Raw genomic sequence first — 27,845 nt, 5'->3', positions numbered from 1 at the left:
TGCGGGCACCTGTAATCCCAGCTACTCGGGAGGCTGAGACAGGAGAATCGCTTGAACCCGGGAGGTGAAGTTTGCAGTGACCTTAGATCGAGCCACTGCACTCCAACCTGGGCGACACAGTGAGACACCATTAAAAAAAAAAAAAATAGATGGAAATAAAAATGAACTAACTGGGGAAAAAAGTTTTGTAATTCAAAATCATTTGTGTTTCTTCCAAGTCTCACTATTCTGTGCCCCTCTCTTCATGTTCTGACACGCCCTCCACACTCTTCTCCACTTACCTCTTCTTCCACAAGGTGCACATGCACAGACAGTGGGTGTGTGTCTTCTAAATCAGGATCTTGCCTGACCCTATTCTCAGGCCCTCAGTCTCTCTCTATCAGCTTTACCCAAAGAACCAGACCAAAGGTGACAAGTCTTATTTGTGGTGTGTGTTCTATAGTGTGTAAAATGCAAGGGCAATTCTGGGTGTACAAGGGAAGGCCAAGTAGGCCATTAGTTACTTCCCCCCACAAATACTGCACACTGCCAGGCACGGCAATAACCAGGTACTGGGAATACAGACATCAGCTGGGTAGACTCCTCCCTTCCCTCAGCCATCCAGGGCCATTATTTTAAGTGATGATCACAAAGTTGTCAAATCACTCCTTCACTAATATGGCAAAAATGTATCTCTGCATTATAAGAATGAGACAAATTTACTCTTGAGATTTTTTTGTTTTCTTTTTGAGCAGGGCATCTCACTATGTTGCCCAGACTGGTCTTGAACTCCTGGGCTCAGGCAGTCTACCGTCTCAGCCACCCAGATAGCTGGGATTACAGGTACTCTCAGGTTTAACAGAAGGCTGAGAAAGGTTTTCTGTCAGGAAATCAAGGAAGGACGTGTGTTTCCTCTTTCTCTTGACAGGTGAATATTTATTCTATTTCTTTGCACTGGGATCATTCAAATAGAGCAACACTGAGCAAGCCTGAGCACCCACTGAGCACAGTGTGATGAGTTGGGACTAACTTTTAACACTAACTACAGGTCCTGGGACTTTTATGCAGGCCCCTGACCACGGCCATTAAGGAGGGGTCGCCTGTCCTCTGTGACTTGATCAAAGGTACACAGGTGTGGCACGGTAGGGAGAAAGACAATGGAGGGGACAGGATTGGAACCAGCCCTCCTGAAGGCCGAGTCCTGGACAAGGCATTCCAATGAGGTGGGGGCGGGGAGTGCGGCCCTTACGCCTCCCAGCAGGGCGCCTCGAGGCCCCATCCCCTCCGCGGCTCGGGCTGCCCCGCAGTCCTGGGTCACAAAGGTGGTTGCCAGGCGCCACGAACAGGGGCCGCCACTTTGGAGCGTGAGACCCTCAGGGTTCAGCAGGTGAGCCCTGGGCCCGGATGGTGGGACGGGGCCCGGGTTCCCACCGCATCGTCCTCCTCAGCCAGAACCTTCTGGTCCCTGTCCCCGGATAGAGACCCAGGAGGCCCAAGCCTTTTCTTCCGGCTTGGAGTGGGAGCCTCTCCACTCTTGGCAGCTCCAGACCCTCCGCATCTCCGTTTACAGTTCATGACCTCAGCTGCATTTTGGCGCTAACGCCCCGTTTCCCAGGTGGGGAAATCCTTGAAACGGGAAGTGGGGTGTGAAGGGGAAACCTTTTTGACCAAGAGAACCAGGTGTTCCCTATCTGGGAGCTACTGAGCAGCTTGAGCAGACTTCGTAGGTTCAAGCCCTTCTGGAGTGGTTGACAGTGACTTCTGGGCGGTGGGGATGGGATGAACCATCTTTAAACTTTGTGCGAAGTGGTGCAGGGACCTAGGTTTAGAAGCCCTCTCATCCCATGTTGGTTCTGCCGAATATTTAGGCTGACTCCTGACCTCAAGTGATTGGCCCGCCTTGGCCTCCGAAAGTGCTGTGATTGCAGGCCTGAGCCACGGCGCCCTGACTTAAGCTGGACATTTGACAAAGCCTTTTACTTCTACCTCTATTTCCTCTTAGACGATGTGGCAAGAAAACGATCCTGGGGGCAGAGTCTGGTGGCTCACGCCTGTAATCCCAGCACTTTGGATGGCTGAGGCGGGTGGATCACGAGGTCAGGAGATTGAGACCATTCTTTTTTTTTTTTTTTTTTTTTTTTTTTGAGACGGAGTCTCGCTCTGTCGCCCGGGCTGGAGTGCAGTGGCCGGATCTCAGCTCACTGCAAGCTCCGTCCCCCAGGTTTACGCCATTCTCCTGCCTCAGCCTCCGGAGTAGCTGGGACTACAGGCGCCCGCCACCTCGCCCGGCTAGTTTTTTTTGTATTTTTTAGTAGAGACGGGGGTCCCACCATGTTAGCCAAGATGGTCTCGATCTCCTGACTTCGTGATCCACCCGTCTCGGCCTCCCAAAGTGCTGGGATTACAGGCTTGAGCCACCGCGCCCGGCCGAGACCATTCTGACTAATACGGTGAGACCCCGTCTCTACTAAAAACACAAAAAAATTAGCCGGGCGTGGTGGCAGGCGCCTGTAGTCCCAGCTACTCGGGAGGCTGAGGCAGGAGAATGGCGGGAACCTGGGAGGCGGAGCTTGCAGTGAGCCGAGATTGCGCCACTGCACTTCAGCCTGGGCAACAGAGCCAGACTCCATGTCAAAAAAAGAAAAAGAAAAAGGATCCTGAGATTAAATACTTTTTAAAATCCCATATTATGGGATTAAAAATATGCTTGGCAGCATTCATACTCTCTGCCCACCTTGCTGTGGTGGTGTACCACGGTAGTCCCTCTCTTGGATATGTGCTCTGAAGGTCAAGATATCAAGCACCAGAAGCCTTTCACAGGGTGTTTGGAATAGATAACTGCCCTTGGGTGTCCCTTTCTCATTCTAAGGCAGCCCAGATATTTGAACACTTAGTACTTTGCAAAGAGCCTACATAGATCATGAGAAACATACTAGTTGGAGAAAATCAACAAATCCCCCATATTAACCATTGTCAGGGGCAGGTCTTCTGGTCTGAAATGTCACCAACCTTTTTTTTTTATTTTTTAATTGAGATGGAGTCTCCCTCTGTCACCCAAGCTGGAGTTCAATGGCTTGATCCCGGCTCACTGGAAGTGATTCTCCTGCCTCAGCCTCATGAGTACCCGGGATTACAGGCACCCACCACCACACCTGGCTAATTTTTGTATTTTTAGTAGAGACGGGGTTTCACCCTGTTGGCCAGGCTGGTCTTGAACTCCTGACCTCAAGTGATCCACCCACCTCGGCCTCCCAAAGTGCTGGGATTACAGGTGTGAGCCACTGTGCCTGGCCAACAGTTCTTTTTTTATTTATTTTTATTTATTTTTTATTTTATTTTATTTTTTTTGAGACGGAGTCTCGCTCTGTCACCCAGGCTGGAGTGCAGTGGCCGGATCTCGGCTCACTGCAAGATCCGCCTCCCGGGTTTACACCATTCTCCTGCCTCAGCCTCCCGAGTAGCTGGGACTACAGGCGCCCGCCACCTCGCCCGGCTAGTTTTTTGTATTTTTTAGTAGAGACGGGGTTTCACTGTGTTAGCCAGGATGGACTCGATCTCCTGACCTCGTGATCCGCCCGTCTCGGCCTCCCAAAGTGCTGGGATTACAGGCTTGAGCCACCACGCCCGGCCAACAGTTCTTTTTTTAAAATCAACTTTTCTATCTCACAAACGGTGGTGAAGATGTCAAAATTTTCACAGTATTTCTGGGGCAGTTACTGGATAGGATGGGATCTGCTGCTATCTTCTGTGGGAGAAGAAGGGGCAGGGAAATACACTTGGCTAGAAAGAAAAGGGACCCACTATGCCCACTAGCAAAATAGGTACATGCTAAAAAAAGAATTAGCTTCTGAATTCAGTAAACCTTCTTGTATACTGGCAATGTTGAAGGAGAATGATGGAAAATTCTAACTTTACTTGCATAAATTTTGAGTTAGCAATATCCTCACAGCCCTTTTTAATCTTCAAAGGAAAAAGAAAATTAAGGTCTATGGAACCAGTAGGTCTTCCACAGATGGAAAACAAACAAAACAGAAAAACAAATTAAAAAACACACCCACGCCTAGAAAAACACAATCTTTAACAATTTTTTGACTGGACTTTGGAAATGTTTTCTCCTCCCAGCCTGGTGTAGCTCCTCTGAGGTGGTATATAAATAACCCAGGGGTCTGCAAGTTACTCCCATGTGCAGAGAAAATACAGAGGCCTTTGGGGCCAGGAGATGATCTCAGTAACGAATAGTGAAAGTTAGAGTTGTTTGAAAGGAATAGCATAATAAATTCTCAAAATAGACAATGCAAGAGGGCTTGTATAAATGCAGATTGCTGGGCCCCACTTGGAGTTTGTTTCTGTTGGTCTTAGGTGGGGCCCAAAAATGTGCATTACTACAAGTTTCCAAATGATGTTGAAGCTGCTAGTACAGAGTTCATACATTGCGAACCGCACAGTTTTTTTTTTTTTTTGAGACAGAGTCTTGCTCTTTCGCCCAGGCTGGAGTGCAGTGGTGCAATCTTGACTCACTGCAACCTCTGCCTCCTGGGTTAAAGCGATTTTCACGCCTCAGCCTCCCCACGTAGCTGGGACTACAGGCGTATGCCACCACGCCCAGCTAATGTTTGTATTTTTAGGAGAGACAAGGTTTCACCATGTTGGCCAGGCTAGTCTGGAACTCTGATCTCAAGTGATCCGCCTGCCTCAGCCTTCCAAAGTGCTGGGATTGTAGGCATGAGCCACTGTGTCCAGCCATAAATTTTTTTTTTTTTTTTTTTTTGAGACGGAGTCTTGCTGTTGCCCAGGCTGGAGCACAGTGGCCGGATCTCAGCTCACTGCAAGCTCCGCCTCCCGGGTTCACGCCATTCTCCTGCCTCAGCCTCCTGAGTAGCTGGGACTACAGGCACCCGCCACTACGCCCGGATAGTTTTTTATATTTTTTAGTAGAGACGGGGTTTCACTGTGTTAGCCAGGATGGTCTCGATCTCCTGACCTCGTGATCCGCCCGTCTCAGCCTCTCAAAGTGCTGGGATTACAGGCTCGAGCCACCGCGCCCGGCCCATAAATATTTTTAAGACATGACTTTTCTGAGCTTCTTCTAACCTCAATAAGGTCTCATCATGAATTCTCAGCAGCTTCTGTCACCTCAGAACATATAGATTCTGTCATTAGCAGCTAACAACATAGCATAGGTCCTAACAGTGGACCTATATTCATTTCATTTCAGACAAATCATTTCCTCATCTATAAAATGGGTTAAGACCTACTTCCAAAGGCTTGTGAAAAAGTGTAATATAAAGTTTTAGTACACATAGCAGTTGCCAGATCACTATTTGTAATCATTCCCTACTTCCCTTTATTAGAATTACTAATACCCACGCTGGGCGCAGTGAGTCACGCCTGTAATCCCAGCACTTTGGGAGGCCGAGGCAGGTAGATCACCTGAGGTCAGGAGTTGGAGACCAGCCTGGCCAACATGGCAAAACTCTGTCACTACTAAAAATACAGTGAGCCAAGATTGCTCCACTGCACTCCAGCCTGAGTGACAGAGCGAGACTGTCTCAAAAAAGAAAAAAAAAAGAAAGAAAAGAATTACTAATATCCTAACACCTGTTGGAATCTATTCATGGGAAATATAGTATAAGTTTACGTCAATAGTGAGACAGAGATGGGAATTTGAAAATCCATACCGTCATGAAAAGCATGTCAGGGAAATTCCATGCTCTGATTTCCCTCCTTTAGGACTGTCAATGGCAGGATACCAGCTCTGGTCACCATGGACCCCACTGGACGAGAGCTTCCAATGGCTGCGGCACACGACACCTATACCTTCCTCCAAGCACCCCTTCAGGGCCTCTCCCTGCTTCCCACACACACCATCTGACCTTGAAGTGCAGCTGTGCTTTCAAGAGGTCACTCTAGTCCTAGACAGCCCATTCCTGGAATCTGGAGTGAGTCCCAAGTTACCCTGTCACACATCAGAGTTGCGAACAATGAACAACAAAGGACTGGTCAGGAAGCCCCAGCCCATCCGCCTCAGTGGAGTAGATTCTGTCTTTGGCAGGGTTATCACAGCTCAGCCACCAAAATGGACCGGGACTTTCAGAGTTTCAGACAAGTCAGCCTTTTGCAAAATCATTAGCAGGGAGCACCAGTGGCCCATTGGACTGAAGGAGCCTCAGATTCAGATGACAGTGACTATGTGTAAACAGATGCTGCGCTCTATCCTCTTGCTGTATGCAACTTACAAAAAGTGCACCTTTGCCTTGCAGCACTCCAAGTAAAGGGTCCTCATTTGATCCCCATTTCTTCACACAATGCCCTTTGGTATGTAACTGAAGGTTACAGAAACCTGTCCATGTAAATGAAACTGTCATTGCCCCAGCCATCTTGCTTTTGTTTCAAGCAGTGATGATTCAGGAGCCCCTTTCATCCCTTCCCCTCCAAAAAAGGACCAATGATAGAGAACAAGGAAGAACATTCCCATTGTAAGGTTGAACCATTGAGAGTCAAACTAGCATTGACATGTACATGTGATAACCATTAAACAAATGATATAAACCAATGAGCCTAGTGTGAACTCACATAAACACCTAAGATCACAATGAATTGGGGGAAAAAGGTGTGTAGAGGAGAAAGATACGGATTTCTATGTACCAGGGGATGTCAAAAATCTATATATAGGTCAAGCATTAGTTTAAAACCTCCTCCGACCAAAACAATGAAAATAAGAAAAAAACCCTAACCACACCCTAATACCACGGGAGTGTACAAAAGTGGGTAGAAATATACTGATATTAAACAATACTTACAGCCTGGCAAGAAAGATCTTGGTAGCAGCACCGAACGAAGCTAGGCTTTCTGGTAGGCTACATGGAACTCATGATTCTCCATTTTAGCTGAAATGCACTCCTAATGTTCTATTTCTAATAAACTACAAGTAATTTTGTAGCATTTTTTTGTTTTTTTCTGTCATCCCAGCTGGACTACAATAGCATGGTCTTGGCTCACTGCAGCCTCAAACTCCCAGCCTCAAGGGATCCTCCTGCCTCAGCCTCCTCAGTAGCTGGGACTACAGGTGCGGGCCACCATATCTGGCTTTTTTTTTTTTTTTTTGAGATGGAGTTTTGCTCTTGTTGCCCAGGCTGGAGTGCAATGGCACGATCTCGGCTCACCGCAACCTCTGCCTCCCAGGTTCAAGCGATTCTCCTGCCTCAGCCTCCCTAGTAGCTGGGATTACAGGCATATGCCATCATGTCCAACTACTCTTGTATTTTTAGTAGAGACGGGGTTTCTCCAGGCTGGTCAGGCTGGTCTTGAACTCCTGACCTCAGGTGATCCGCCCACTTTGGCCTCCCAAAGTGCTGGGATTACAGGCATGAGTCACCGCGTACGGCCACTAATTTTTGTATTTTTTTTTTTTTTTTAGTAGAGATGGAGTTTCGCCATGTTGCCCAAGCTGGTCTCAAACTCCTGGGCTCAAGCAATCCCCTGGCCTCAGCCTCCAAAAGTGTTGGGATTACAGGCGTGAACCACCGTACCTGGCCTTTGTAGCATTCTTATAACTAGGTTAGGTGTAACTCAGAATATGGAAATAAACATTATATATACAAAGTTAACACGAGTTTGATGCTGCTTTTTTATTTTATTTTGGTCTTTTTTTTTTTTTGAGACAGAGTCTTGCTGCGTTGCCCAGGCTGCAGTGCAGTGGCACGATGTCGGCTCACTGCAAACTCCACCTCCCAGGTTCAAGCGATTCTCCTGACTTAGCCTCCTGAGTAGCTGGGACTAAAGGTGCCCACCACCACGCCCGGCTAATTTTTTGTATTTTTTAGTAGAGACGGGGTTTCACTGTGTTAGCCAGGATGGTCTCGATCTCCTGACCTCGTGATCTACCCTCTTCAGCCTCCCAAAATGCTAGGATTACACGTGTGAGCCATGCGCCCAGCCTTTATTTTGGTCTTATACTATCACACCAATCAAAAAAAATTTAAAAAGCAGCCAAAACATTCCTTTTGACTTTCTTTGGGCATTGACAAGAAGTTTAAGTTGACCGGGCATGGTGACTCACGCCTATAATCACACCACTTTGGGAGGCCAAGGCGGGTGGATCATGAGGTCAGGAGTTCAAGACCAGTCTGGCCAATATGGTGAAACCCTGTCTCTACTAAAAAAATAAAAAGATTAACCAGGCGTGGTGGTGCGCACCTGCAGTCCCATCTATGCAGGAGGCTGAGACAGGAGAATCGCTTGAACCTGGGAGGCGGAGGTTGCAGTGAGCTGAGATCATGCCACTGCACTCCTGCCTGGGTGACAGAGTGAGATTCCGTTTCAAAAAAAAAAAAAAAAAGGGAAGGAAGATCAAAATCAAGTCAATCCTCCAGAAAGACCAGATATATCTCATTTCAAATGAAATTGGTTCTTACAATAGGAGACATGATTTTTTTTTTTTTTTTGAGATGGAGTCTCACTCTGTCTCCCAGGCTGGAGTGCAGTGGTGCGATCTCGGCTCACTGCAAGTTCCGCCTCTCGGGTTCATGCCATTCTCCTGCCTCAGCCTCCCAAGTAGCTGGGACTACAGGCGCCCGCCACCACACCCGACTAATTTTTTGTATTTTTAGTAGAGATGGGGTTTCACCATGTTAGCCAGGATGGTCTCAATCTCCTGACCTAGTGATCCGCCCGCCTCGGCCTCCCAAAGTGCTGGGAATACAGGCATGAGCCACTGCATCCGGCCAGGAGACATGATTTTAATTGGCAGAACTATGTTAGCACCAGTCTCCATAATTTCTCTGCACAAATCTCAATTCAATTCCACCTAATCCTTGAATAATGAAGCAAACTCAGAAAGATACATGAGGCAGCTGAGGCAGAACTTAGAACAGAATTTATTTGTAAAATTGGTACAAGCCTAAGTTCTAGAATAAATCAGAGTTTCAAAACCAGCTCCCAAAGTCCAGAATCATGACTCAGAGATTTTACTCTGCAGTGTAGCACAGCTGGGTTTATCCAAACCAATAAATAATGCTACATTAGAATCCTGAGCTAGGGACTGTGATGATGTTAGACAATCCATGATGTCCACAAGTTAATAAAGCCCCCGCTTTAAGAACAAAAGACGGCCGGGTGTGGTGGCTCATTCCTGTAATCCCAGCACTTTGGGAGGCTGAGGCAGGTGGATCATGAGTTCAGGAGATTGAGACCATCTGGCCAACATGGTGAAACCCTGTGTCTACTAAAAATACAAAAATTAGCCGGGCATGGTGGCGTGTTCCTGTAGTCCCAGCTACTCAGGAGGCTGAGGCAGGAGAATCGCTTAAACCTAGGAGGTGGAGGTTGCAGTGAGCAGAGATTACGCCACTGCACTCCAGCCTGGGTAACACAGCGAGACTCCGTCTTAGGAAAAAAAAAAAAAAGAGGAACAAAAAAAGGATCCTTCCAGTAAGAAAGGTAAACAGCAGATTTCAAACTCTAAACACAAAATGATCAGAGGCTGGCAGAGACACAGAAGCAGGCAACAATCTGTCTGGGGTCTAATCAGAGTCATCATAACTCTCATCACTGTCTTGCTCCTTTTCTCCAGCACTTACTTCGTCGTCTTCACCATCCTAAGGGGCAAAGAATAAATAAGTATTTTAGGTTACTGCTCTGGGTGACCTCTGGAATACAGTTCCTAGAGGATACACAACTGTACTATTGTCACTGTTAAAACTTTATTTATTTATTTATTTTAAGGAGTCTTGCTCTGTTGCCAGGCTGGAATGCAGTGGCGTGATCTCAGCTCACTGCAACCTCCACCTCCCAGGTTCAAGCGATTCCCCTGCCTCAGCCTCCCAAGTAGCTGGGATTACAGGCATGCACCACCACGCCCGGCTGATTTTTGTATTTTGGTAGACACGGGGTTTATGCCACGTTGGCTAGGCTGGTCTCAAACTCCTGACCTCAGGTGATCTGCCTGCCTCAGCCTCCCAAAGGGCTGAGATTACAGGCCTGAGCCATCGCACCCAGCCCAATTTGCATAATTTTAAACAAGCCATGGTCCTCCAGCTCTACTTCATGTATATGACATAGGAACAAAGAGGGCATTCAATATAGAGTGAAATATTTATTACAAGTGGTGATATGGTAGTGCACGGTGGCTCATGCCTGTAATCCCAACACTTTGGGAGGCTGAGGTGGGTGGATCATCTGAGGTCAGGAGTTCAAGACCAGCCTGGTCAACATGGTGAAACCCTGTCTCTACTAAACATACAAAAACTAGCCAGGCATGGTGGCAGGCACCTGTAATCCCAGCTACTTGGGAGGCTGAGGCAGAAGAATTGCTTGAACCTGGGAGACAGACTGCAGTGAGCCGAGATTGTACCACTGCACTTCAGCCTGGGCGACAGAGGGAGACTCTGTCTCAAAAAAAGAAGTGCTGTGCTGGTGTATCTCAAAGGAATCCAGTACAAAATTCTGTTCTGTCTGGCTTACAATTCTAGTATGAGAAATTTGCTTAGGGGAAAGTACCAAACTAATAGGATACTGTCTGCCTCAAATTCTCTGAGAAAAAGGTAGAAGGGGTATATTATACAAATAAAACTGGGGACCATGTAAATAAAAGAACTTTTTAATTTTGAGACAGGGTCTCGCTCTGTCATCCAGGCTGGAGTGTGATGATGGCTCACTGAAGCCTCCACCTCCTGAGGTTGAGCAACCCTCCCACCTCAGCCTCCTGAGTAGCGGGGAGCACAGGCATGCATCACCATGCCTAGCTAGCTCAAAAAAAATTTTTTTGTAAAGATGGGGTCTCGGGCTGTACTTGAAATTCTGGGCTTAAGCAGTCCTCCCACCTTAGCCTCACAAAGTGCCATGATTACAGGTGTGAGCCACCCTACCAGGCCAGATTTTTCATACTAAATGATCTTTCTGGATCAGACTCAAATTGCATTACAGACAGAGGCCCCACAGCAAGGGTTCTTACATTTGAGCTTTTTGGTGTCTATAACCTACCTGAATTGTGACAAAATTTTATAAATGTACGCCTTTTTTTTTTTTTTTTTGAGACGGAGTCTCGCTCTGTTGCCCAGGCTGGAATGCAGTAGCGTGATCTCAGCTCACCACAACCTCTGCCTCCCGGGTTCAAGTGATTCTCCTACCTCAGCCTCCCAAGTAGCTGAGACTACAAGCGCGTGCCACCACACCCAACTAATTTTTGTATTTTTAGTAGAGATGGGGTTTCACTATGTTGGCCAGGCTGGTCTTGAACTCCTGACCTTGTGACCTGCCCACCTTGGCCTCCCAAAGTGCTGGGATTACAGGTGTGAGCCACCGCGCCCGGGCTTATTTTTCATTTTTTTGTGGAGATAGGGTCTTGTTATGTTGCACAGCTTGGTCTTGAGCTCCTGGGCTCAAGCAATTCTCCTACCTTGGCCTCACAAAGTGCTAGGATTACAAGCATGAGCCACTGCACCAGCCATGTATACATTTTTATTTAGCTTTCTTCAGATTCTCAAAAGCATCTGTACCACAAAAAAGAGTAAGAACTTCTATTTTTATTTCAGTTCTCTAAGGTGGCAGCTTCTGACTCTGTGCTTTGGCTTTCACCAAATGCTTTCACATTTCTATTTTCGTATGTTTCAAATGTGTTTAAATGGTTTAACTCATTCTTTTCAACACTCAGAAAATACTTTGATGACTTCTCCCTTCTAAAATGATTTCAGATATGAATTCATGGAAAATGAGAGGCTATAATGCAGAGAATTGTCAACTCTATAAAAAATGCCACAACTCAAGATACTCAGTAGCGATTCTAAGATTGTGTGGTTGTTTTTTCTGGGTCCCACAAAATTATATAAGCACAGAAGCTGTTATGGAGGGAATGGAAATGGGCATAGAAGTACTTGACAATAAACATAAGTAGGCAAAGTTCTGCTCCACCACCTCAGAACAATTAACAAAATGCAACCATCAGTGCCTGACTCTGGTGCCTTTTGCAGAGATACCTCAGTGGCTTTGCTCTTGGAGGTCTGGGATGACATGTCATCCTCACTCTCATCTGCTGTGCTCTCCTGGGAATTTTGGGACTTAATCTCTTCACCCTAAATGTGAATGGACCAAGAAAATTGTGGGTTATAATGATCACATTTAGGGTAATAGGGGAGAAGGTTGAGTTTACAGGCAATACAAAGGAAGATATTCTGGCCATTCAAAACACAGTCAAACATGGATACCAACTTGTGATTCAGCATCTAGAGGAGGGATACTCAACTCCAGGTTTCTGAGATGTCTGTGGCTCTAATACAATAAGTAATGTAACAAAAGGTTCATCTTGGTATGCTAGCATCACACTACATTTTAAAAGGCTAGATTGTATTGGTGACTCTAAGTTGATGCTGAACATGGTTCTAAAATTTCCCAAATACCTTAAAGTATATAAGCACCATTACACCAACTACGAAAGGCCATGCAGAGGCTAAAGGACAGTACACTGAAGTGTTTAAGAACATCAAGTCTGGATTTAGGACTGTTTGGACTCAAACCCTGGCTCCACTCACTTACTGTTGAATGACATTAGGTAAATTACTTTACTTCTTTGAGCTTCAATTTTTACGAAGAAACAACAGTATCTGCCTCATAAGGTTGATGTGAAGAAAGGAAGTTAATTTTCTGTGGTGCTATTTTATATATTCCATATGTAACTGACTATAAGACTCAGATATTTTAAGCATGAAAGATAAAGGCTTATACTATCCTATCTGAAAAATGTTGTAACTCCAAAGTAGTATTATAAACAACACAAGATTTCAGCTAATCAGACAATTAAAAAACCTTATAAATGCTCATTAGTTAAAATTAGAGATTAATTTGTAATTTCTAGAATAAGACAGATTGGCTTAGGCGAAAAAATATAACTAAACAACAGAAATGTTTGTCCCTATACAAAAATGTTATTATGAGTCTATCCTCAGTGGGGCTTAAAGGAGCCCCTCTGGCTGTAGAGAGAGGTTTGTACTGGTCTGACTCCTTTATGTCTGAGGCACTGTTTTTTTTTTTTTTTTTTTGAGACGGAGTCTCGCTCTGTCACCCAGGCTGGAGTGCAGTGGCCAGATCTCAGCTCACTGCAAGCTCCGCCTCCCGGGTTCACGCCATTCTCCTGTCTCAGCCTCCTGAGTAGCTGGGACTACAGGCGCCGCCACCTCGCCCGGCTAGTTTTTTGTATTTTTAGTGGAGACGGGGTTTCACCGTGTTAGCCAGGATGGTCTCGATCTCCTGACCTCGTGATCCGCCCGTCTCGGCCTCCCAAAGTGCTGGGATTACAGGCTTGAGCCACCGCGCCCGGCCTGAGGCATTGTTTATATCAATGGCATGTTTTGGTGCCTTGCTGCCTAAGATGAGGGGTATAGCCTGTGACTAGGGCCCATGAGCAATGTACCATAACTTTAAGAGTTCAACAGTCACAGACTTAAGAGAAAAGTAGCCTTACTGAGAGACCAGGGCTTAGGTGACCTGCCTTACATGCCATGTGATGCTGTCACAAAGAATAAGGTTGGGGAATTATCACTAGCAGGATCCAAGGCTTACCTGCAAGTCCCGGTTTTTTAGATTGCCCAGCCAGAAAGCCTCTCTACAATTGTTGAGGGTGAGCATAGCTTTGACTCTGCAAACTAACAGTTCCAGGGTCTTTTTGAGCAGAGGCACATGTTGTGTGAGTCTCGTGTCCTGGTGAATCTGAATGGAGATAAATAACATCCATCTTTTGTGAGTTTATCATCATGCCTTCGTATTTCTTATAGAAACCTTTGAATACTGAATAAGAATACAAGCCCTGCCAATATGGACCAACGGTATGTTCCATCAAACAGGAATAGCTTGGCAGAATAATCCAAAGATAATGGCAGCTAAATAATTCAAAGCCTAGAAGACATACCACTAACACCTCTGGTTCCTCTTCATAACCTCTTACTGGCCGATCATCAATGAATTTACCTAAAATATTCTTGAATATATATTTTACTGATATTAAACAATAGAGTAGCCCTGTTTAGCTAAGAGAATTCCTTAAAAATTCACTGTGCAGCCGTGAAGCGGAACTTGCAATGAGCAGAGATTGCACCACTGCACTCCAGCCTGGGCTACAAAGCGAGACTCCATCTCAAAAAAAAAAAAAAAAAAAAAAAATTCACTCTTCAGGACCTTATACATTTAGAACCAGAAGAGGAAGTAAGTAACAGAAACTGGACTCAAGAATCATTTGGTTTGCCAGTGACTGCAGAACTCTAGGGTTCTATGTTCATTCAGACAAAACGTGACAATACCTCATTAACTATAAGAAGGCTTCAAGTGGAAAAATCCTTTAATGCTCAGATGTTCTCATAAGACACAGATGCATTCCTTGAAAGTAAGTAGCACAGATGAAAGCCTCTACAGATGGCTGCTTTACAGCTACCTCCTGTCTCTTGCAGGATCATCACTTACATCACAGTCCTGTCGCCTAGAGGACTTTGCAGAAGTAAACATATACCAGCATTCTATTCCTCTCACCCAAGAAGTTTCTAGAGGAAAAAGAGCTTTGGAGTTTGAATCAAATTTCAGATGCAGAGATTCCCTTCTAGAGGACTGCCCAATCTCAAGCAGCAACTAAGGATTTACTCTGAATAAACTGCCTTTGGACAGACACAGTCCCAGATATAAATGAAGGACAGTAGCCCATGGATCTCCCAATAGCAACTGCAGATTAAGCCAACAGGCAGGCTGCTGATAGGATCTGCTCCCCTTCTTACCTTGGAATGCCCACACAGGTGATGAAGCAGCCTTGTGTCCAACTGGAAGGTTTCCAGTAAGCTCAGAACATCTTCCTATAACCAATAAGTATAAATGCTCTATGAAATGTCCTGATTTCATTTTAGATTCAATATACCCTTGCAATCAAAAGCTCCAAAGAGGATAAACTCTGCAGGTTCCAGCCTATGCTGATAATCATCTTAATTTGCCTCTCAAATAGGAGGAATAGCAGCTACCTCTTATTCTCAACTCTCCCATTTCTGTCCCTTGTATAAATCTGAGAGTTATAAGACCTGCATTTTAGTTTTACATAGGTTACCATGTCTCAGTTTTCCCATCTGCAACATTAGGATAAAATACCACCTTCCTTTTCTCTTTCAGGGCTATGAGGGACCAACCAAATATGGTGAGTGGTTTGTTCAACTTGCTAAGTATGTATAGGAAATAATCTGATTCTATCCTTACTTCATCACTCTAGCCCTGGGTGCCATTGGCTAAAAAACTGTCAAGAATGTTCATTACCACACAAAGGGTTTTATGACACAAAGGAACTTTTTTTTTTTTTTTTAATCATTTCTGAGTATACCTACAGAAGCATAAAGGAATAAGCAAATGACACACTGATACATGAGGACCTGAGAGTGCAGTAGCACAGTAAAATCAAGCTAAAAGTAAAACCACTGTCGGCTCTGGAGAAGAAGTAGAAAGGTGGGTTTGATCCAGAGTGGGTCTGAGGAGTTTAGCCTACTTTGGAATATTCAGTCCTATTTGGGGATCTCTGGCTATAGCTGAAGTGGACCAGAGGAGCCCAGGTAGAACACTCCCAGCCTCACCCAGGAGTCACCATGGACATAACTTCTGAGCAACTCTTCAGTGCATATCTTTGTTCTCTGTTCTTAGCTCTTACCCGGTGTTTTCTAAAACTGAAGTCTAGGAGCGGCATACATTGCTTCAGAAATGCTTCCACAAAGAGACGTCCGTACTGAAGAAGAGATACACACTGTTATCTCTAGCTAAGGTATCTCACTGAAAGGCCCCTTTCTGAGGCAGAATAGCCTCATCCAGCCCAAGGGTTTTATTTTCTTATTTATATATATAAAAAACAAATTGGGAAGGGTCTAAAAGGTTTATTTGGAGAATGTAACTTAACACAAAAATCAAACAGGCCTGTTAACTAAGCCCCAGAATTAGGCAGACTTACCTACCACAGATACAGTGGATGGACAGGGAACTTGCTCAGCTTAGGAGTGAGAGCATAGAGGAGTAGAGGGGAGCTGTATCTGAGGATAACTTACTCCCAAGAGGGAAAAACTGGGTAAAGCTGAGGAAGCATATGACCAATTTCTACATTTCCCAATCAGATAAATCACTCCTCTTACCAACTCGCCCAGCTCCCACACTGCGCAAGGGTGGAGTAAAAAAGAGTGACCAGTAGATAACAAGAATGGGGCACCATCCACTTGGAAAGAAACTTCAGGAGTGGGGAAGTAGCATTCTCCCCATAACATTTCGACTGGACTTCCCATCAAATCTAGGGCTAATACAGGCTATTCCCAAGAAAGAGAAGTTTGGCAGTTCTCAGGGTATCAGATCCTACATTTGTAAGGCCACCACATAGACTTTAAAGAAGAATCATCTACTCCTTCCTCCATTTTGCCTGGTAAGGAATGGCAGGGAAGGTAACTACTGATCCTAAACTCAACTGCCCTGAAGCCATTCCTCCTAGTACTAAGATTCTTACCAAAAGTTTTCAAATTCATAGGAACACTGGCTTCTCCAATCATCCAACTAGGGTGGGAAAATGTATCCATTGCCTTCCCTAAACTGGCACAGATTCTGGAAACTCTGGCTTGTGGGCAAGAAACTGAGCAATTTATCTTAGCTGAGGTCCTCTCTAGAGTGACCCACAGGAAGAATATGAAACAGGGCCCAGTAAATCTCTCACCTTCAAACATACATGCAGAACAGGATGACTGTCAAATACCTGGAGAGGTGAAAGACAAGAAACCAAGGCTGAGATCTGCTCCTTTGAGCACTCCAGCCTCTTTCCCACTGTGCAAAACACAGCCTTGGGTTCTGTAGAGAATTCTAAAATGGAGGAATGTCAACATTTAAATTAATATTACAAAGCAGAATAAAGTGATGATCATAACTGGAGTTCAAGAAAAGGAAGAGAAGAGCAAAGAGAAATAAACTGATTCCAACTGGAAGTGTTGAGAAGATGGCATTATTAGAGGTCCAAAACCTTGATCTGAAGACTTAAGAAAGACTGGATGAGGCTGGGCATGCTGGCTCATGCCTGATATCCCAGCATTTTGGGAGGCGGAGGCTAGTGTATCACTTGAGTCCAGGAGTTCGAGGCCAGCCTGGGTAACAGAATGAGACCCTGTTTCTATAAAAAATGGAAACATTAGCTGGGCATGGTGGCATGTGCCTGTAGTCCCAGCTACTCCAGAGGCTTAAGTGGAAGATTCTTGAGTCTAGGAGATTGAGGCTGCAGTGAGCTGTGATCACCCTACTGCATTCCAGCCTGGACAACAGAGTAAGATCCTGCCTCAAAACAAAAACAAAAGACATGAAAGAGGTGGAAAGGAGAGACAAGGACATTCTAGGCTGGGGGAACAAGCTGAGCAAAACCACGATGGAGTGGGTGAGAGTACATTGTGTTTAAAGGAGAACGAGGGCATTCAGGGTTAGAAGAGGGAATGTGTGCTCAGATCACATAGGACCCAAGACAAGGTGAAAAAGTGAAGAAATTACAGATGGAAGGAGTCATTAAATAGTACTGTGGCATAAGTAGAAGGAAGAAAGGAAGAGGCAAAACAAAAAAAACAAAAAAACAAAAAAAACCCTGCCTAGTGAGAAAAAGGGTTATCCAGGATGGGTATGGGGACAAAGGAAGAAGACGACTCAGGGAGAGCAGACCCCAAGGAAGAGTGGGAAGAGGAGCAATGAGAGTGCATTTTGGAAGCCAGGACACTTGGTTTCTGCAGTTATTTGGTGAGATGGGTCAAGGAGCCTCCATACTCACCTTTATCAAGTTGATGAGGATACTGAAGTCTCGAACAGCCATGTTCCAGTAGAGGAGCTTCTCTTCATGAATCTGGGGCAGCCAAATATATGGGCACCTCTTGAGTCATAGCCAAATACTTCCCTTAGTATATTCCCACTAAGATATAGTTCTTGAATTACTAGCTATACAGATATTTAAGCCAATTATCCTTCCCAAGAGATGTAGCAACCAGTGCATCCACAAGATGGTTCTGAGGCCTGCACATGTTGTGGTAACATTAGAACACCTCATAGAGACAGACATTCTAAAAAGTTTCCTCTTCAGCAATTCCCAAGTAAGTAAAAGCCTTTGCAACATGTACTGGCCATCAGACCAATTGCGGTGGTTCATGCCTATAATCTCAGCACTTTGGGAGGCTGAGGCGGGAAGATTGCTTGAGCCTAAGAGGTCAAGACCGGCCTGAGCAACATGACAAAACCCCGCCTCTACTAAAAATAGAAAAATTAGCCGGGCATGGTGGCGTGCACTTGTGGTCCCAGCTATTCAGGAGGCTGAGGTGGGAGGATCATCTGAGCCCAGAAGGCAAAGTTGCAGTGAGCCAAGTTTGCACCACTGTACTCCAACCTGGATGTCAGACTCAGACCCTGTCTCAAAAAGAAAAAGAAAAAACATATATTGGCTGTAGCTTCTCTGCTTCCCTATGCTAGCCCTTTACTTGTGTAGCTCTGTTCTGGTTAGCAGGCTGCCAAGATCCACAGTATCTCAAACAGACTGGCTTACCTCATGTCAGTTAACAGGAGGCAAACTGGGCAGTAGCCAAGGAAAACAGAGCCCATTCCTCATCTCTAACTAGAGGGAAAGGAAATTAAACTAGGAACTCTTTGAAAAAAATCCTGAATCTCAGAAACTCAAAACAAAACAAAACAAAAAACAGCTTAGGAGAAAACTTGGACCCAAGAAATAGAATCAGCAACTTCCAATGGGCGCACTGGTGCATGTCTGTAATCCCAGCACTTTGGGAGGCCGCGGTGGGTGGATCATGAGGTTAGGAGTTTGAGACCAGTCTGGCCAACATGGTGAAACCCTGTCTCTACTAAAAAATACAAAAATTAGCCGGGTGTGGTGGCACTTGCCTATAATCCCAGCTACTCAGGAGTCTGAGGCAGAAGAATTGCCTGAACCCAGGAGGCAAGGTTGCAGTGAGTCGAGATCATGCCACTGCACTCCAGTCTGGGCAACAGAGCAAGCAAGACTCTGTCTCAGGGAAAGGAAAAAAAAAAAAAGAATCAGCAACTTCCAAGTAATCCAAAGTCCACTTCTTGAAGTGACTATATCTTACTCACCTGCTGCGAGTCTGCTGCTGTGCCAGGCTCAATTTTTTTCACTGTCTTCTCTAGTTCAGCCATCATCACACGGAAGAAAACAACAAAAGTGTGCCTAGAAGACAAGAAAAGCATGCATGCCTACGCCATGATGCACTGCTTAGAACTACTTAGGAAGAATCAGGAACCAAAAGTATCTTCCTTCCCTACCTCTCTAAATGTCCTTTCACTAGGGTCCTTAGTAAGAGGATGGGGGAGTGGAAAGGACTCAGTAATAGGGACTCAGTAATAGGTCCAAGAAGAGTGCCTGTCGAACAATGGAATTAACTTTTTCTTTTTTTTTTTTTTTGAGACGGAGTCTGGCTCTGTCGCCCAGGCTGGAGTGCAGTGGCCGGAGTAGCTCACTGCAAGCTCCGCCTCCTGGGCTTACGCCATTCTCCTGCCTCAGCCTCCCGAGTAGCTGGGACTACAGGCGCCCGCCACCTCGCCCAGCTAGTTTTTTGTATTTTTTAGTAGAGACGGGGTTTCACCATGTTAGCCAGGAGGTCTCGATCTCCTGACCTCGTGATCCGCCCGTCTCGGCCTCCCAAAGTGCTGGGATTACAGGCTTGAGCCACCGCACCCAGCCTAACTCAATCTCTACTAAAAGTACAAAAATTAGCCGGGTGTGGTGGTGGGTGACTGTAATCCCACTTACTTGAAAGGCTGGGGTAGGAGAATCGCTTGAACCCAGGAGGCAGAGGTTGCAGTGAACCGAGATTGCGCCACTGCACTCCAGCCTGGGTGGCAAGTTTTCTCAAAAACAAAACAATACAAAACAAAAACCACCAGGGTCCTCTCAAATGTATTAGCTGAGAGCCCTTGAAAGGAATGCATAGCAAACTCTCTTTATTGAATGCATGATTATATCTACTGTCTATATCAGAATTAGATGAGGAGGAGCAAAGCAGTTGTGTGGAAGCTACATACATTGGACAGTGTGATTATGATTTTTTTTTTGAGATGGAGTTTCGCTCTTGCTGCTCAGGCTGGAGTGCAGTGGCGTAATCCCGGCTCACTGTAACCTCTGCCTCCCAGGTTCAGGCGGTTCTCCTGCCTCAGCCTCTTAAGTAGCTGGGATTACAGGCATGTGCCACCACGCCCAGCTAATTTTTGTATTTTTAGTAGGGACGGAGTTTTACTACATTGGTCAGGTGGGTCTCAAACTCCTGACCTCAAGGTAATCCACTTGCCTCAGCCTCCCAAAGTGCTGGGATTACAGGGGTGAGCCACTGCACCCAGCCTGATGATGATTCTATCTTAAGGAAAAAACTGGAGGAAAGAACTCCCTTACCTGGTCAGTGTAGGGAATGTGGAGGAAGACACATCTTTAGGAGAGTTGATCAGTTCTGGGACACCAACACCAGCAATCTCCTCTATGGCCTTCAGAATGCTATCTGTGTGCTCCAGGTAGATACTGCATTGAGAGTCAAATATTTGACCCACTGATTAACAAAGTAGAATACAACTGCAGATTCCTCTAATTCCTCTATGATCTGAATTAACAATAAGCAGTTAGCTGACAGCATAAAACAGAACCAGAGGATCTTAAGATCCACATGTTCCAAATTGTGTTCATTTTTAACCTACTTCATTGTTTTCAAATTCCCACTAAAAAGGTCATTTGTCCAGTCTCTGACAAAAAACAGTAGCAAAATAGAAAATGGCTATTTGGCTCATTGGAAGAAACCAAACATCTCACCAGAGCAAAGCATGGAGCTGGTCATTAGAGATGCTGCTTTTCTCTTTATCCCCACTTGGCCACACCCGACAGAGGAATTGTCTGGCAAGGGAAGCTGTTAGAAAAGAAGACAAAGGAATCTTACATATGGGAACTTGACCTCATTCTTGCTTTTCAGGCTTTTGAGGATATCGATGAAAAGGATTATTAGTTTACATTTACTAAGATGTTCCCGGTCTAACAGGCAACTTACAAAAAGCTGTCATGTTCCTGAACCACTGGCCCTTTTGCCAGACATAAACTCATTTGTCTAAGGCTCAACATGTCCCACCCCAACCCCATCCTGAAACACACAAACATGCAAACATGAACATAAATACAGACACACAGAGAAAAGGAATGCTGCTGGGCAGTGGGAAGGCCAATCTTGCTCCTCCTGAGCTGGCCAATAGCAGTGGTCACCTCCAAGATTCAGACCAAACCTTCCCCTTTTAATCAACAGGGAAAAATAAAGGTTTGTTTTGCATTTTTATCTTTCTTTCTGATGTGCTGCAAACTAGGATGAGCTGGCATTCTAAGAGCTATAATAAAAGACAGTTAAAGAAAGAAGCCAGGGCTGGGCACAGTGGCTCACGCCTGTAATCCCAGCACTTTGGGAGGCCGAGGCAGGCGGATCACGAGGTCAGGAGTTTGCGACCAGCCCGACCAACATGGTGAAACCCTGTCTCTACTAAAAATACAAAAATTGGCCAGGCATGGTGGTACATGCCTGTAATCCCAGCTACCTGAAAGGCTGAGGCAGGAGAATCGCTCGAACCTCAGAGGTGGAGGGTTGCAGTGAGCCAAGATCGCACCATTGTACTCCAACCTGGGCGACAGAGCTAGACTCCATCTCAAAAAAAAAAAAAAAGAAAAAGAAAAAGAAAAGAAAAAGGCCAGGGAAGAGGCTAGTATTTCTTTTACACTTGACCCTGACTTCTTCTTTATCTCCTACTTTATTAACCTCATGGTTTGTGTAGTTTTGTCAAATGTCTCAGATAATTTTTTTTTTTTGAAAAGGAAGAACATGATTAAACTTAAGCCAAAGAGAAAACTATCTACTCAGCTTGTCTAACCAAACTCAGACTAAGCAATTTTAGCAGAAATCAGTCAGGTTGTTCTGGGTAAATGACCTTCTTGGTATAGCAAGAGGGCCTGTCTGAGGTTATGTGGGGATTTACATGTAAAAATGTCCTGGGAAGCCCCAAGTTTACAAGTGTGAGATATTAGCCCTATTCATTAAAAAAAAAAAAAAAGTATCTGGGGCCCATCACCAATTTTTTCTTTGTTCTGAGTAGAAGCTGTCGATTTCTCCAAAATAACCATCAAAAGTCTGATGAGATAAAGAGCACACTGGAAACTGGGAATGCTTTGATGGAAATTCTGCAAGTAATGGAAGCTCTGGCTGTAACAAGACAAGAAAAACAAACAAATGCAATAATATCCTATGTATTACAGATATATTTAAATCCACATGACGTGCCCAAGTCCCTTTAAGTGTTTGATGGCCTAATCAGAATCCTCCTTATTTTCAGGTGCTTTAGTAACAACCCTCTTCAAGCATCTTGTTAGAAAACCATACCTCTGTATGGAAAAAGCCAGGGCAGAAGACAGCCCTATGGATGGAATGTTGGCCTTGAAGGGGTCATGTATGCTGAGAAACCCAAGCACCACGCTAATATGTACAACCCTAGATAAATTATCTGCTCTTTAAAGTCTTAGGCAATACACTGAAAATAATTTTTAAAATCTGGGTTCACAGGCCAGCCATGGTGGCTCATACCTGTAATCCTAGCACTTTGGTAGGCTGAGACAGGCAGATCACCTGAGCTCAGGAATTAGAGACCAGCCTGGCCACATGGTGAAAATATCTCTACAAAAATACAAAAATTAGCAGGGTGTGGCGGCATGCGCATGTAATCCCAGCTACTTGGAAGGCTGAGAGGCAGGACAATCACTTGAGCCCAGAAGGCGGAGGTTGCAGTGAGCCGAGATCACTCCAGCCAGGGTGACAAAGTGAGACTCTCTCTCAAAAAAAATAAAATAAAAATAAATAAAAGAAGAAATAAGGTCCTGACCTATAGACAGGATGATAAGCACTGACTGCTGACCCAGTGATGGTCTAGGTTATCAAGGGAAGTGAGAGAAAGACCAAGTCAAATCTGACTGAAGGGGGAGGGGGCCGAAAAGACATGCCCCTGAGATCATCTCACCTCCCTTGTCCACTGCCTACCCCTCAGCCATGTAAAGTCTTCCTAAAAGACAAGGGGAAAGAAACAAGTTATCAGTGATAACTAGCTGCTGCCTAATTACCCAACCCTACTGGGAGACAGTAGGTCCCTGGATAATCAAGAGTTGATTACAGATGGTCAATGTTTTCATCATTATTACTTGAAAAGGCTGAGTTTATGGGCTGATACATTCATGAAGATTTAGCATGATTATTCAAGGCTACTAACACTTCAGGATTTATCAGAATACATAGATGAGAACGCTCATATATGAGGAGAGTAGCTGAAAATAATTTCCTTTACAACTACTGAAAGACACCCAGGTTATTTTCAAGAAAGTTGCCAATCCTGTTCCTAGGAGTTTCTTGGGACAACAATCTTGGCTATGTAGTCTGACTCACCTGAGCAGTTCCTCCAAAGGTTGGCTGAGTTCTCCCTGTTTCAGTCGGCTACTAAGGACATGGAGGGCTGAATACAGTAAATTCTGATTTTCAGGTTGCGAAAATCCACTCCTAAGGAAGTCAAGGTAAGAGGGGTTAGCTTAGTTTCTGGAAAACTACTTGGATAATATTTAAGGATCCTGGCCTCCAGTCTATACCATCAATAGTTTAACAGTTTGAAAAAAGAATTGAGAGGTCAGGCGTGGTGGCTCATGCCTGTAATTCCAGCACTTTGGGAGGCCGAGGCAGGCGAATCACGAGGTCAACAGATGGAGACCATCTTGGACAACATGGTGAAACCCCGTCTCTACTGAAAATACAAAAATTAGCTGGGCGTGGTGGCGGGCGCCCGTAGTCCCAGCTACTCGGGAGGCTAAGGCAGGAGAATCGCTGGAACCAGGGAGGTGGAGGTTGCAGTGAGCCGAGATTGTGCCACTGCACTCTAGCCTGGTGACAGAGTGAGACTCCATCTCAAAAAAAAAAAAAAAAAAAAGAATTGAAATGGAAAGTACTGAAGTACCAAATTCAATCATAGCTCTAAGTATCAGAGCAGAAATTGAAATACATCCAAAGCAATCTTTCCTGAAGTCTTCATAGGTTTCTTTTCTTCTTTCTTGTCACAGGTGTGAGCCACCACGCCTGGGCCATAGGTTTATTTTCAAAGGCAAAAAGCTCTCCTTCATTCCCTACATTTTAGAGATATGTAGTCTTCTTCAAAAATATAGGAATAATTTTGTCAAACTGCTAAATCAACGTCCAGCCCATAGTGGTACTTACCCATTCTCCTACATTAACCAGTCAAGTCTTGACATTTCTATCTTTGGATTACCTTTCATATTGTCCCTTCCTTTCCAAGCCCAGACATCATTTTGGCCAGGCCGCTATCAATACATGTGTAGATCATAGTGACACATTTTGAGTGTTCTTTTTGCATCCCTTTTCAATCTGTCCTGCACTCTGCTGCCAGAAGGGTTTTCCTAAACCACTGCTTTCATTGTATCATGGCTGTGATCATAAAACTCCAAAATGGCTTCCCTGGACAACATTTAAATTATTCTGCCTGACTTTTGACGCCCAGCACAATCTGACTTCCTAGATCTTCTCTAGAAGCATTTTCCCGATCACCAGTGATAGTAATTCTTCTTTTCAACAAATGTATTCTGAGGGCCTATTAGGTGTCAGGTTTTATGTCTACCATAGCTTCAATGAGATATAATTGATGTACAGCAAACTTCATGTATTTAAAATGTTGAATTTGGGCCAGGTATGGCGGCTCATGCCTCTAATGCCAGCACTTTGGGAGGCTGAGGCAGGTGGATCACTTGAGCTCAGGGGTTTGAGACCAGCCTGGGGCAACATGGCGAAACCCTGTCTCTACCAAAGAAAATAAAAAAAAAAAAGCAAAAATTAGCTGGGCATGGTGGTATGTGCCTGCAGTCCCAACTGCTTGAGAGGCTGAGGTGGGAGGATTTATAAGCCTGGAAAGCAGAGGTTGCAGTGAGCTCCGATTGTGTCACTGCACTCCAGCCTGGGCAACAGAGCAAGACCCTGTCTCAGGAAAAAAAAAAAAAAAAAGCCGGTTGTGGTGGCTTACAACTGTAATCCCAGCACTTTGGGAGGGTAGATCACAAGGTCAGGAGTTCAAGATCAGCGTGGCCAACATAGTGAAACCCCGTCTCTACTAAAAATACAAAAATTAGCCGGGCATGGTGGCAGTCGCCTGTATTCTCAGCTATTCGGGAGGCTGAAGCAGGAGAATCACTTGAACCTGGGCGGCAGAAGTTACAGTGAGCCGAGATCATGCCACTGCACTCCAGCCTGGGTGATAGAGTGAGACTCCATCACACACACACACACACACACACACACACACACACACACACACACACAAGCATGGGATACAAGTTTAGAATATACTATGTAAAACCACAGGCTAAATTGCTAAAAATATTCCTGTACCAGACCCTGGTGGACATATGCTTTCATTTCCCTTGGTTAAATACCTAAAGACGGAATGGCTGAGTCACATGGTAGGTGCATGTCTAGCTTTTTAAGAAACTACCAAACTATTTCCCAATATGGATGTACCATTGTAAAGTCCCCCTAGAACCATGTGAGAGCTCCAGTTGCTCCACATTCTCACCAACACTTGGCATGCTAAGTCTTTTTAATGTAGCTATGCTAGTGAGTGTGTTGTGCTATCTCATTGTGCTTTTAATTTGCATTTCCTTAAGAAGTAATAAATAAACATCCTTCATGTATTTATTCTAATTATTGTTTTTATAATTTTTAGAGATGGTTTATTTTCTGTGTTAACTTCGTCGGGCCATTGTGCCCAGATTTTTTTTTTTTTTTTTTTTTTTTTTGAGACAAGGTCTGGTTCTGTTGCCCAGATTGGAGTGCAGTGTTGCAATCTTGGCTCACTGCAACCTCTGCCTCACAGGCTCACGCCATCCTGTCACCTCAGCCTCCTGAGTAGCTGGGACTACAGATGCATGCCACCATGCCCAGATAATTTTTGTATTTTTTGTAAAGATAGGGTTTTGCCGTGCTGCCCAGGCTGGTCTCGAACTCCTAAGCTCAAGTTATCCACCCACTTGGGCCTCCCAAAGTGTTGGGATTACAGGCATAAGCCACAATGTCAGGCCCCTTTCACACGTGCCATCCATAAGTCTCCTTGATAAATTGTTCAAATTTTTTGTCAGGCACTGCTTTTAAGTACTGAGGATATTAAAATGACAGACATCTGCCTCCATGGAGCTCAGAGTCTAGCAGGAAAAACTGATGAACAAGTAATTATAATAAAATGAGATTAAGTTTTATCACGAACGGATACCAGAGTGTTAGAAGAGAACTGGGGGTTAGAGAGGCAGCATGGATGCTTAAGTCCAGATCTCAAGAGATGTGATGAGTCAGAAAAAGTTGGGGATCAAGAAGAGTGGGGGTCCTGGCAGGAGAATGAACATGTGCAAAGCCTCCCACATAAAAGCTATATGGGGTGCTGAAATTAACTCAGCGAGGCTGGAGGCAGAGTATAACATAATAAATGGAATAGCAGTAGTCAGAAGAAGACCTAGAGGCTAGGTAAGAGAGTTTTAACTCAAGAAAAATCTAAGAGCAATCAGAAATCCAAATTGGGATAGGATCAAATTGGGTTTATGTTAGGAAGATCACTCTTACTGCCATGTGAAGAATGGACTGAGAGATGCCAAGTGTGAACCTAGCCCAGTCCAGGTTGAGAGATAATGGAAGTCTGGAAGCAGTGGAGAAACAGGGACAGATGGCTATCTAGATGTTATTTATAACAGAAAATAAAATTTGGCAATCAGATGTGGGAAAAAGACGGTGGAGAGCAGAGGGAGGGACAAAGAATAACTCCTGGTTTCTGGTTCAGGCAACTGGTGGTACCATGTACTAAGCCAGACAAAGCTGAAGGAGCGTGCTAGGGATGACACATTCCATTTTGGATGTGGAGTCTGAGGTGTCAATGACACATCTAAGGAGGTGTTGAGTAGGCAGTTGGATATAAATACCTATAGCTCAGAAAATAAATTTTGGCTAAATTTAAGCTTGGGTAGGATTGACCAGAAATCTTGTATAATGAGAACAGAGGGCCCAAGGTCTGTCCCTGATGAACCAAAGTATTTAAGGGGCACACCTCCCTTAGTTCTACTTTTGTCCATGCTGTCCCTTCCACCTCCTTCCTTTATCTCTCTAAAGGCCATGTACCCTTCTGGGGTTCCCTCGAGTCCCACTGTTTCCATGAAGGTATCATGGAATAGTCCAGCTCACACTGTGTTCAGCTCGTCACCAAACAATCTGGAATTAAAGCATGCTAAAGGAAACTGGACTGAGGATCAGATGGCCAGATCTGTTATATGTTAGCTCATCACCAAGTTACCTAATTTGTAAAATGGTTAACAATAGTGACTCCAAAGGACTCAGAGGGTATAAGATCAAACGAAATAATACAGACAAGAACACTCCCACAAAATTAAAGAACCATATTTACATAAGGTTTTTGAAACTTTTCTTTCTTTTCTACATTTCAGTGCCTTGGTGACTGTTAAGTAAAAGCAAGTATATAATCATTTCTCTCCACACTTCCCACATACTTACCAAGCAAAAAGCCCGTGAAAAATCTGCAGCAGCCTTTGATAGCAGGAAGACATTATGTGGTACTCCTGAACTTTCATTCCTGGTCCATCAACTACACCGTGATTCTCAGCAGCTAAACACTAAAAATAAAAATGATTTTAGGACAGTTGCTTCAGTAATTGTCCTCATTTTCCTCTTTCTCAGCCAAAAATGAAACCTCATATTTGCTTAGTGGCTTCTAAGTCTAGGCTT

General features: G+C 44.7%; 2 protein-coding genes across 3 annotated transcripts in view; one reads left to right on the top strand and one right to left on the bottom strand.

Annotated features, from left to right (window-relative positions):
* The first annotated feature begins 1,354 nt into the window (after nucleotides 1–1,354).
* On the top strand, nucleotides 1,355–27,759 carry FANCD2OS (FANCD2 opposite strand). The gene is made up of 3 exons (XM_010369387.2): nucleotides 1,355–1,594; nucleotides 5,710–6,294; nucleotides 27,548–27,759. The coding sequence occupies exon 2, from the start codon at nucleotides 5,718–5,720 to the stop codon at nucleotides 6,249–6,251; it is 534 nt and encodes a 177-aa protein (XP_010367689.1). The 5' UTR covers nucleotides 1,355–1,594; nucleotides 5,710–5,717; the 3' UTR covers nucleotides 6,252–6,294; nucleotides 27,548–27,759.
* LOC104667145 (FA complementation group D2) overlaps nucleotides 8,833–27,845 on the bottom strand; it is a 75,743-nt gene continuing 56,730 nt past the window's right edge. The window contains exons 32-44 of one of the 2 annotated variants that reach the window (XM_030927639.1): nucleotides 27,615–27,733; nucleotides 23,457–23,567; nucleotides 22,099–22,229; nucleotides 20,807–20,900; nucleotides 20,399–20,521; nucleotides 19,087–19,180; nucleotides 17,762–17,833; nucleotides 16,676–16,714; nucleotides 15,638–15,712; nucleotides 14,730–14,804; nucleotides 13,531–13,677; nucleotides 11,952–12,047; nucleotides 8,833–9,575 (exon numbers count right to left, since the gene is read on the bottom strand). In XM_030927639.1, coding sequence (XP_030783499.1) covers nucleotides 9,501–9,575; nucleotides 11,952–12,047; nucleotides 13,531–13,677; nucleotides 14,730–14,804; nucleotides 15,638–15,712; nucleotides 16,676–16,714; nucleotides 17,762–17,833; nucleotides 19,087–19,180; nucleotides 20,399–20,521; nucleotides 20,807–20,900; nucleotides 22,099–22,229; nucleotides 23,457–23,567; nucleotides 27,615–27,733 — 1,251 coding nt within the window. In that variant the 3' untranslated portion in view covers nucleotides 8,833–9,500. Of the gene's footprint in view, nucleotides 9,576–11,754; nucleotides 12,048–13,530; nucleotides 13,678–14,729; nucleotides 14,805–15,637; nucleotides 15,713–16,675; nucleotides 16,715–17,761; nucleotides 17,834–19,086; nucleotides 19,181–20,398; nucleotides 20,522–20,806; nucleotides 20,901–22,098; nucleotides 22,230–23,456; nucleotides 23,568–27,614; nucleotides 27,734–27,845 lie in introns of those variants that run through there. The other variant, XM_030927635.1, reaches the window with a different exon arrangement.

This window comes from Rhinopithecus roxellana, chromosome 1, assembly GCF_007565055.1.
Source record: "Rhinopithecus roxellana isolate Shanxi Qingling chromosome 1, ASM756505v1, whole genome shotgun sequence".
NCBI lineage: Eukaryota > Metazoa > Chordata > Mammalia > Primates > Cercopithecidae > Rhinopithecus > Rhinopithecus roxellana.
This window is presented reverse-complemented; position numbering and strand designations above follow the sequence as displayed.

Bases quoted from the DNA above. Each gene is read 5' to 3' on its own strand.
- FANCD2OS (XM_010369387.2), top strand. From the start codon at position 5,718: ATGGCAGGATACCAGCTCTGGTCACCATGGACCCCACTGGACGAGAGC.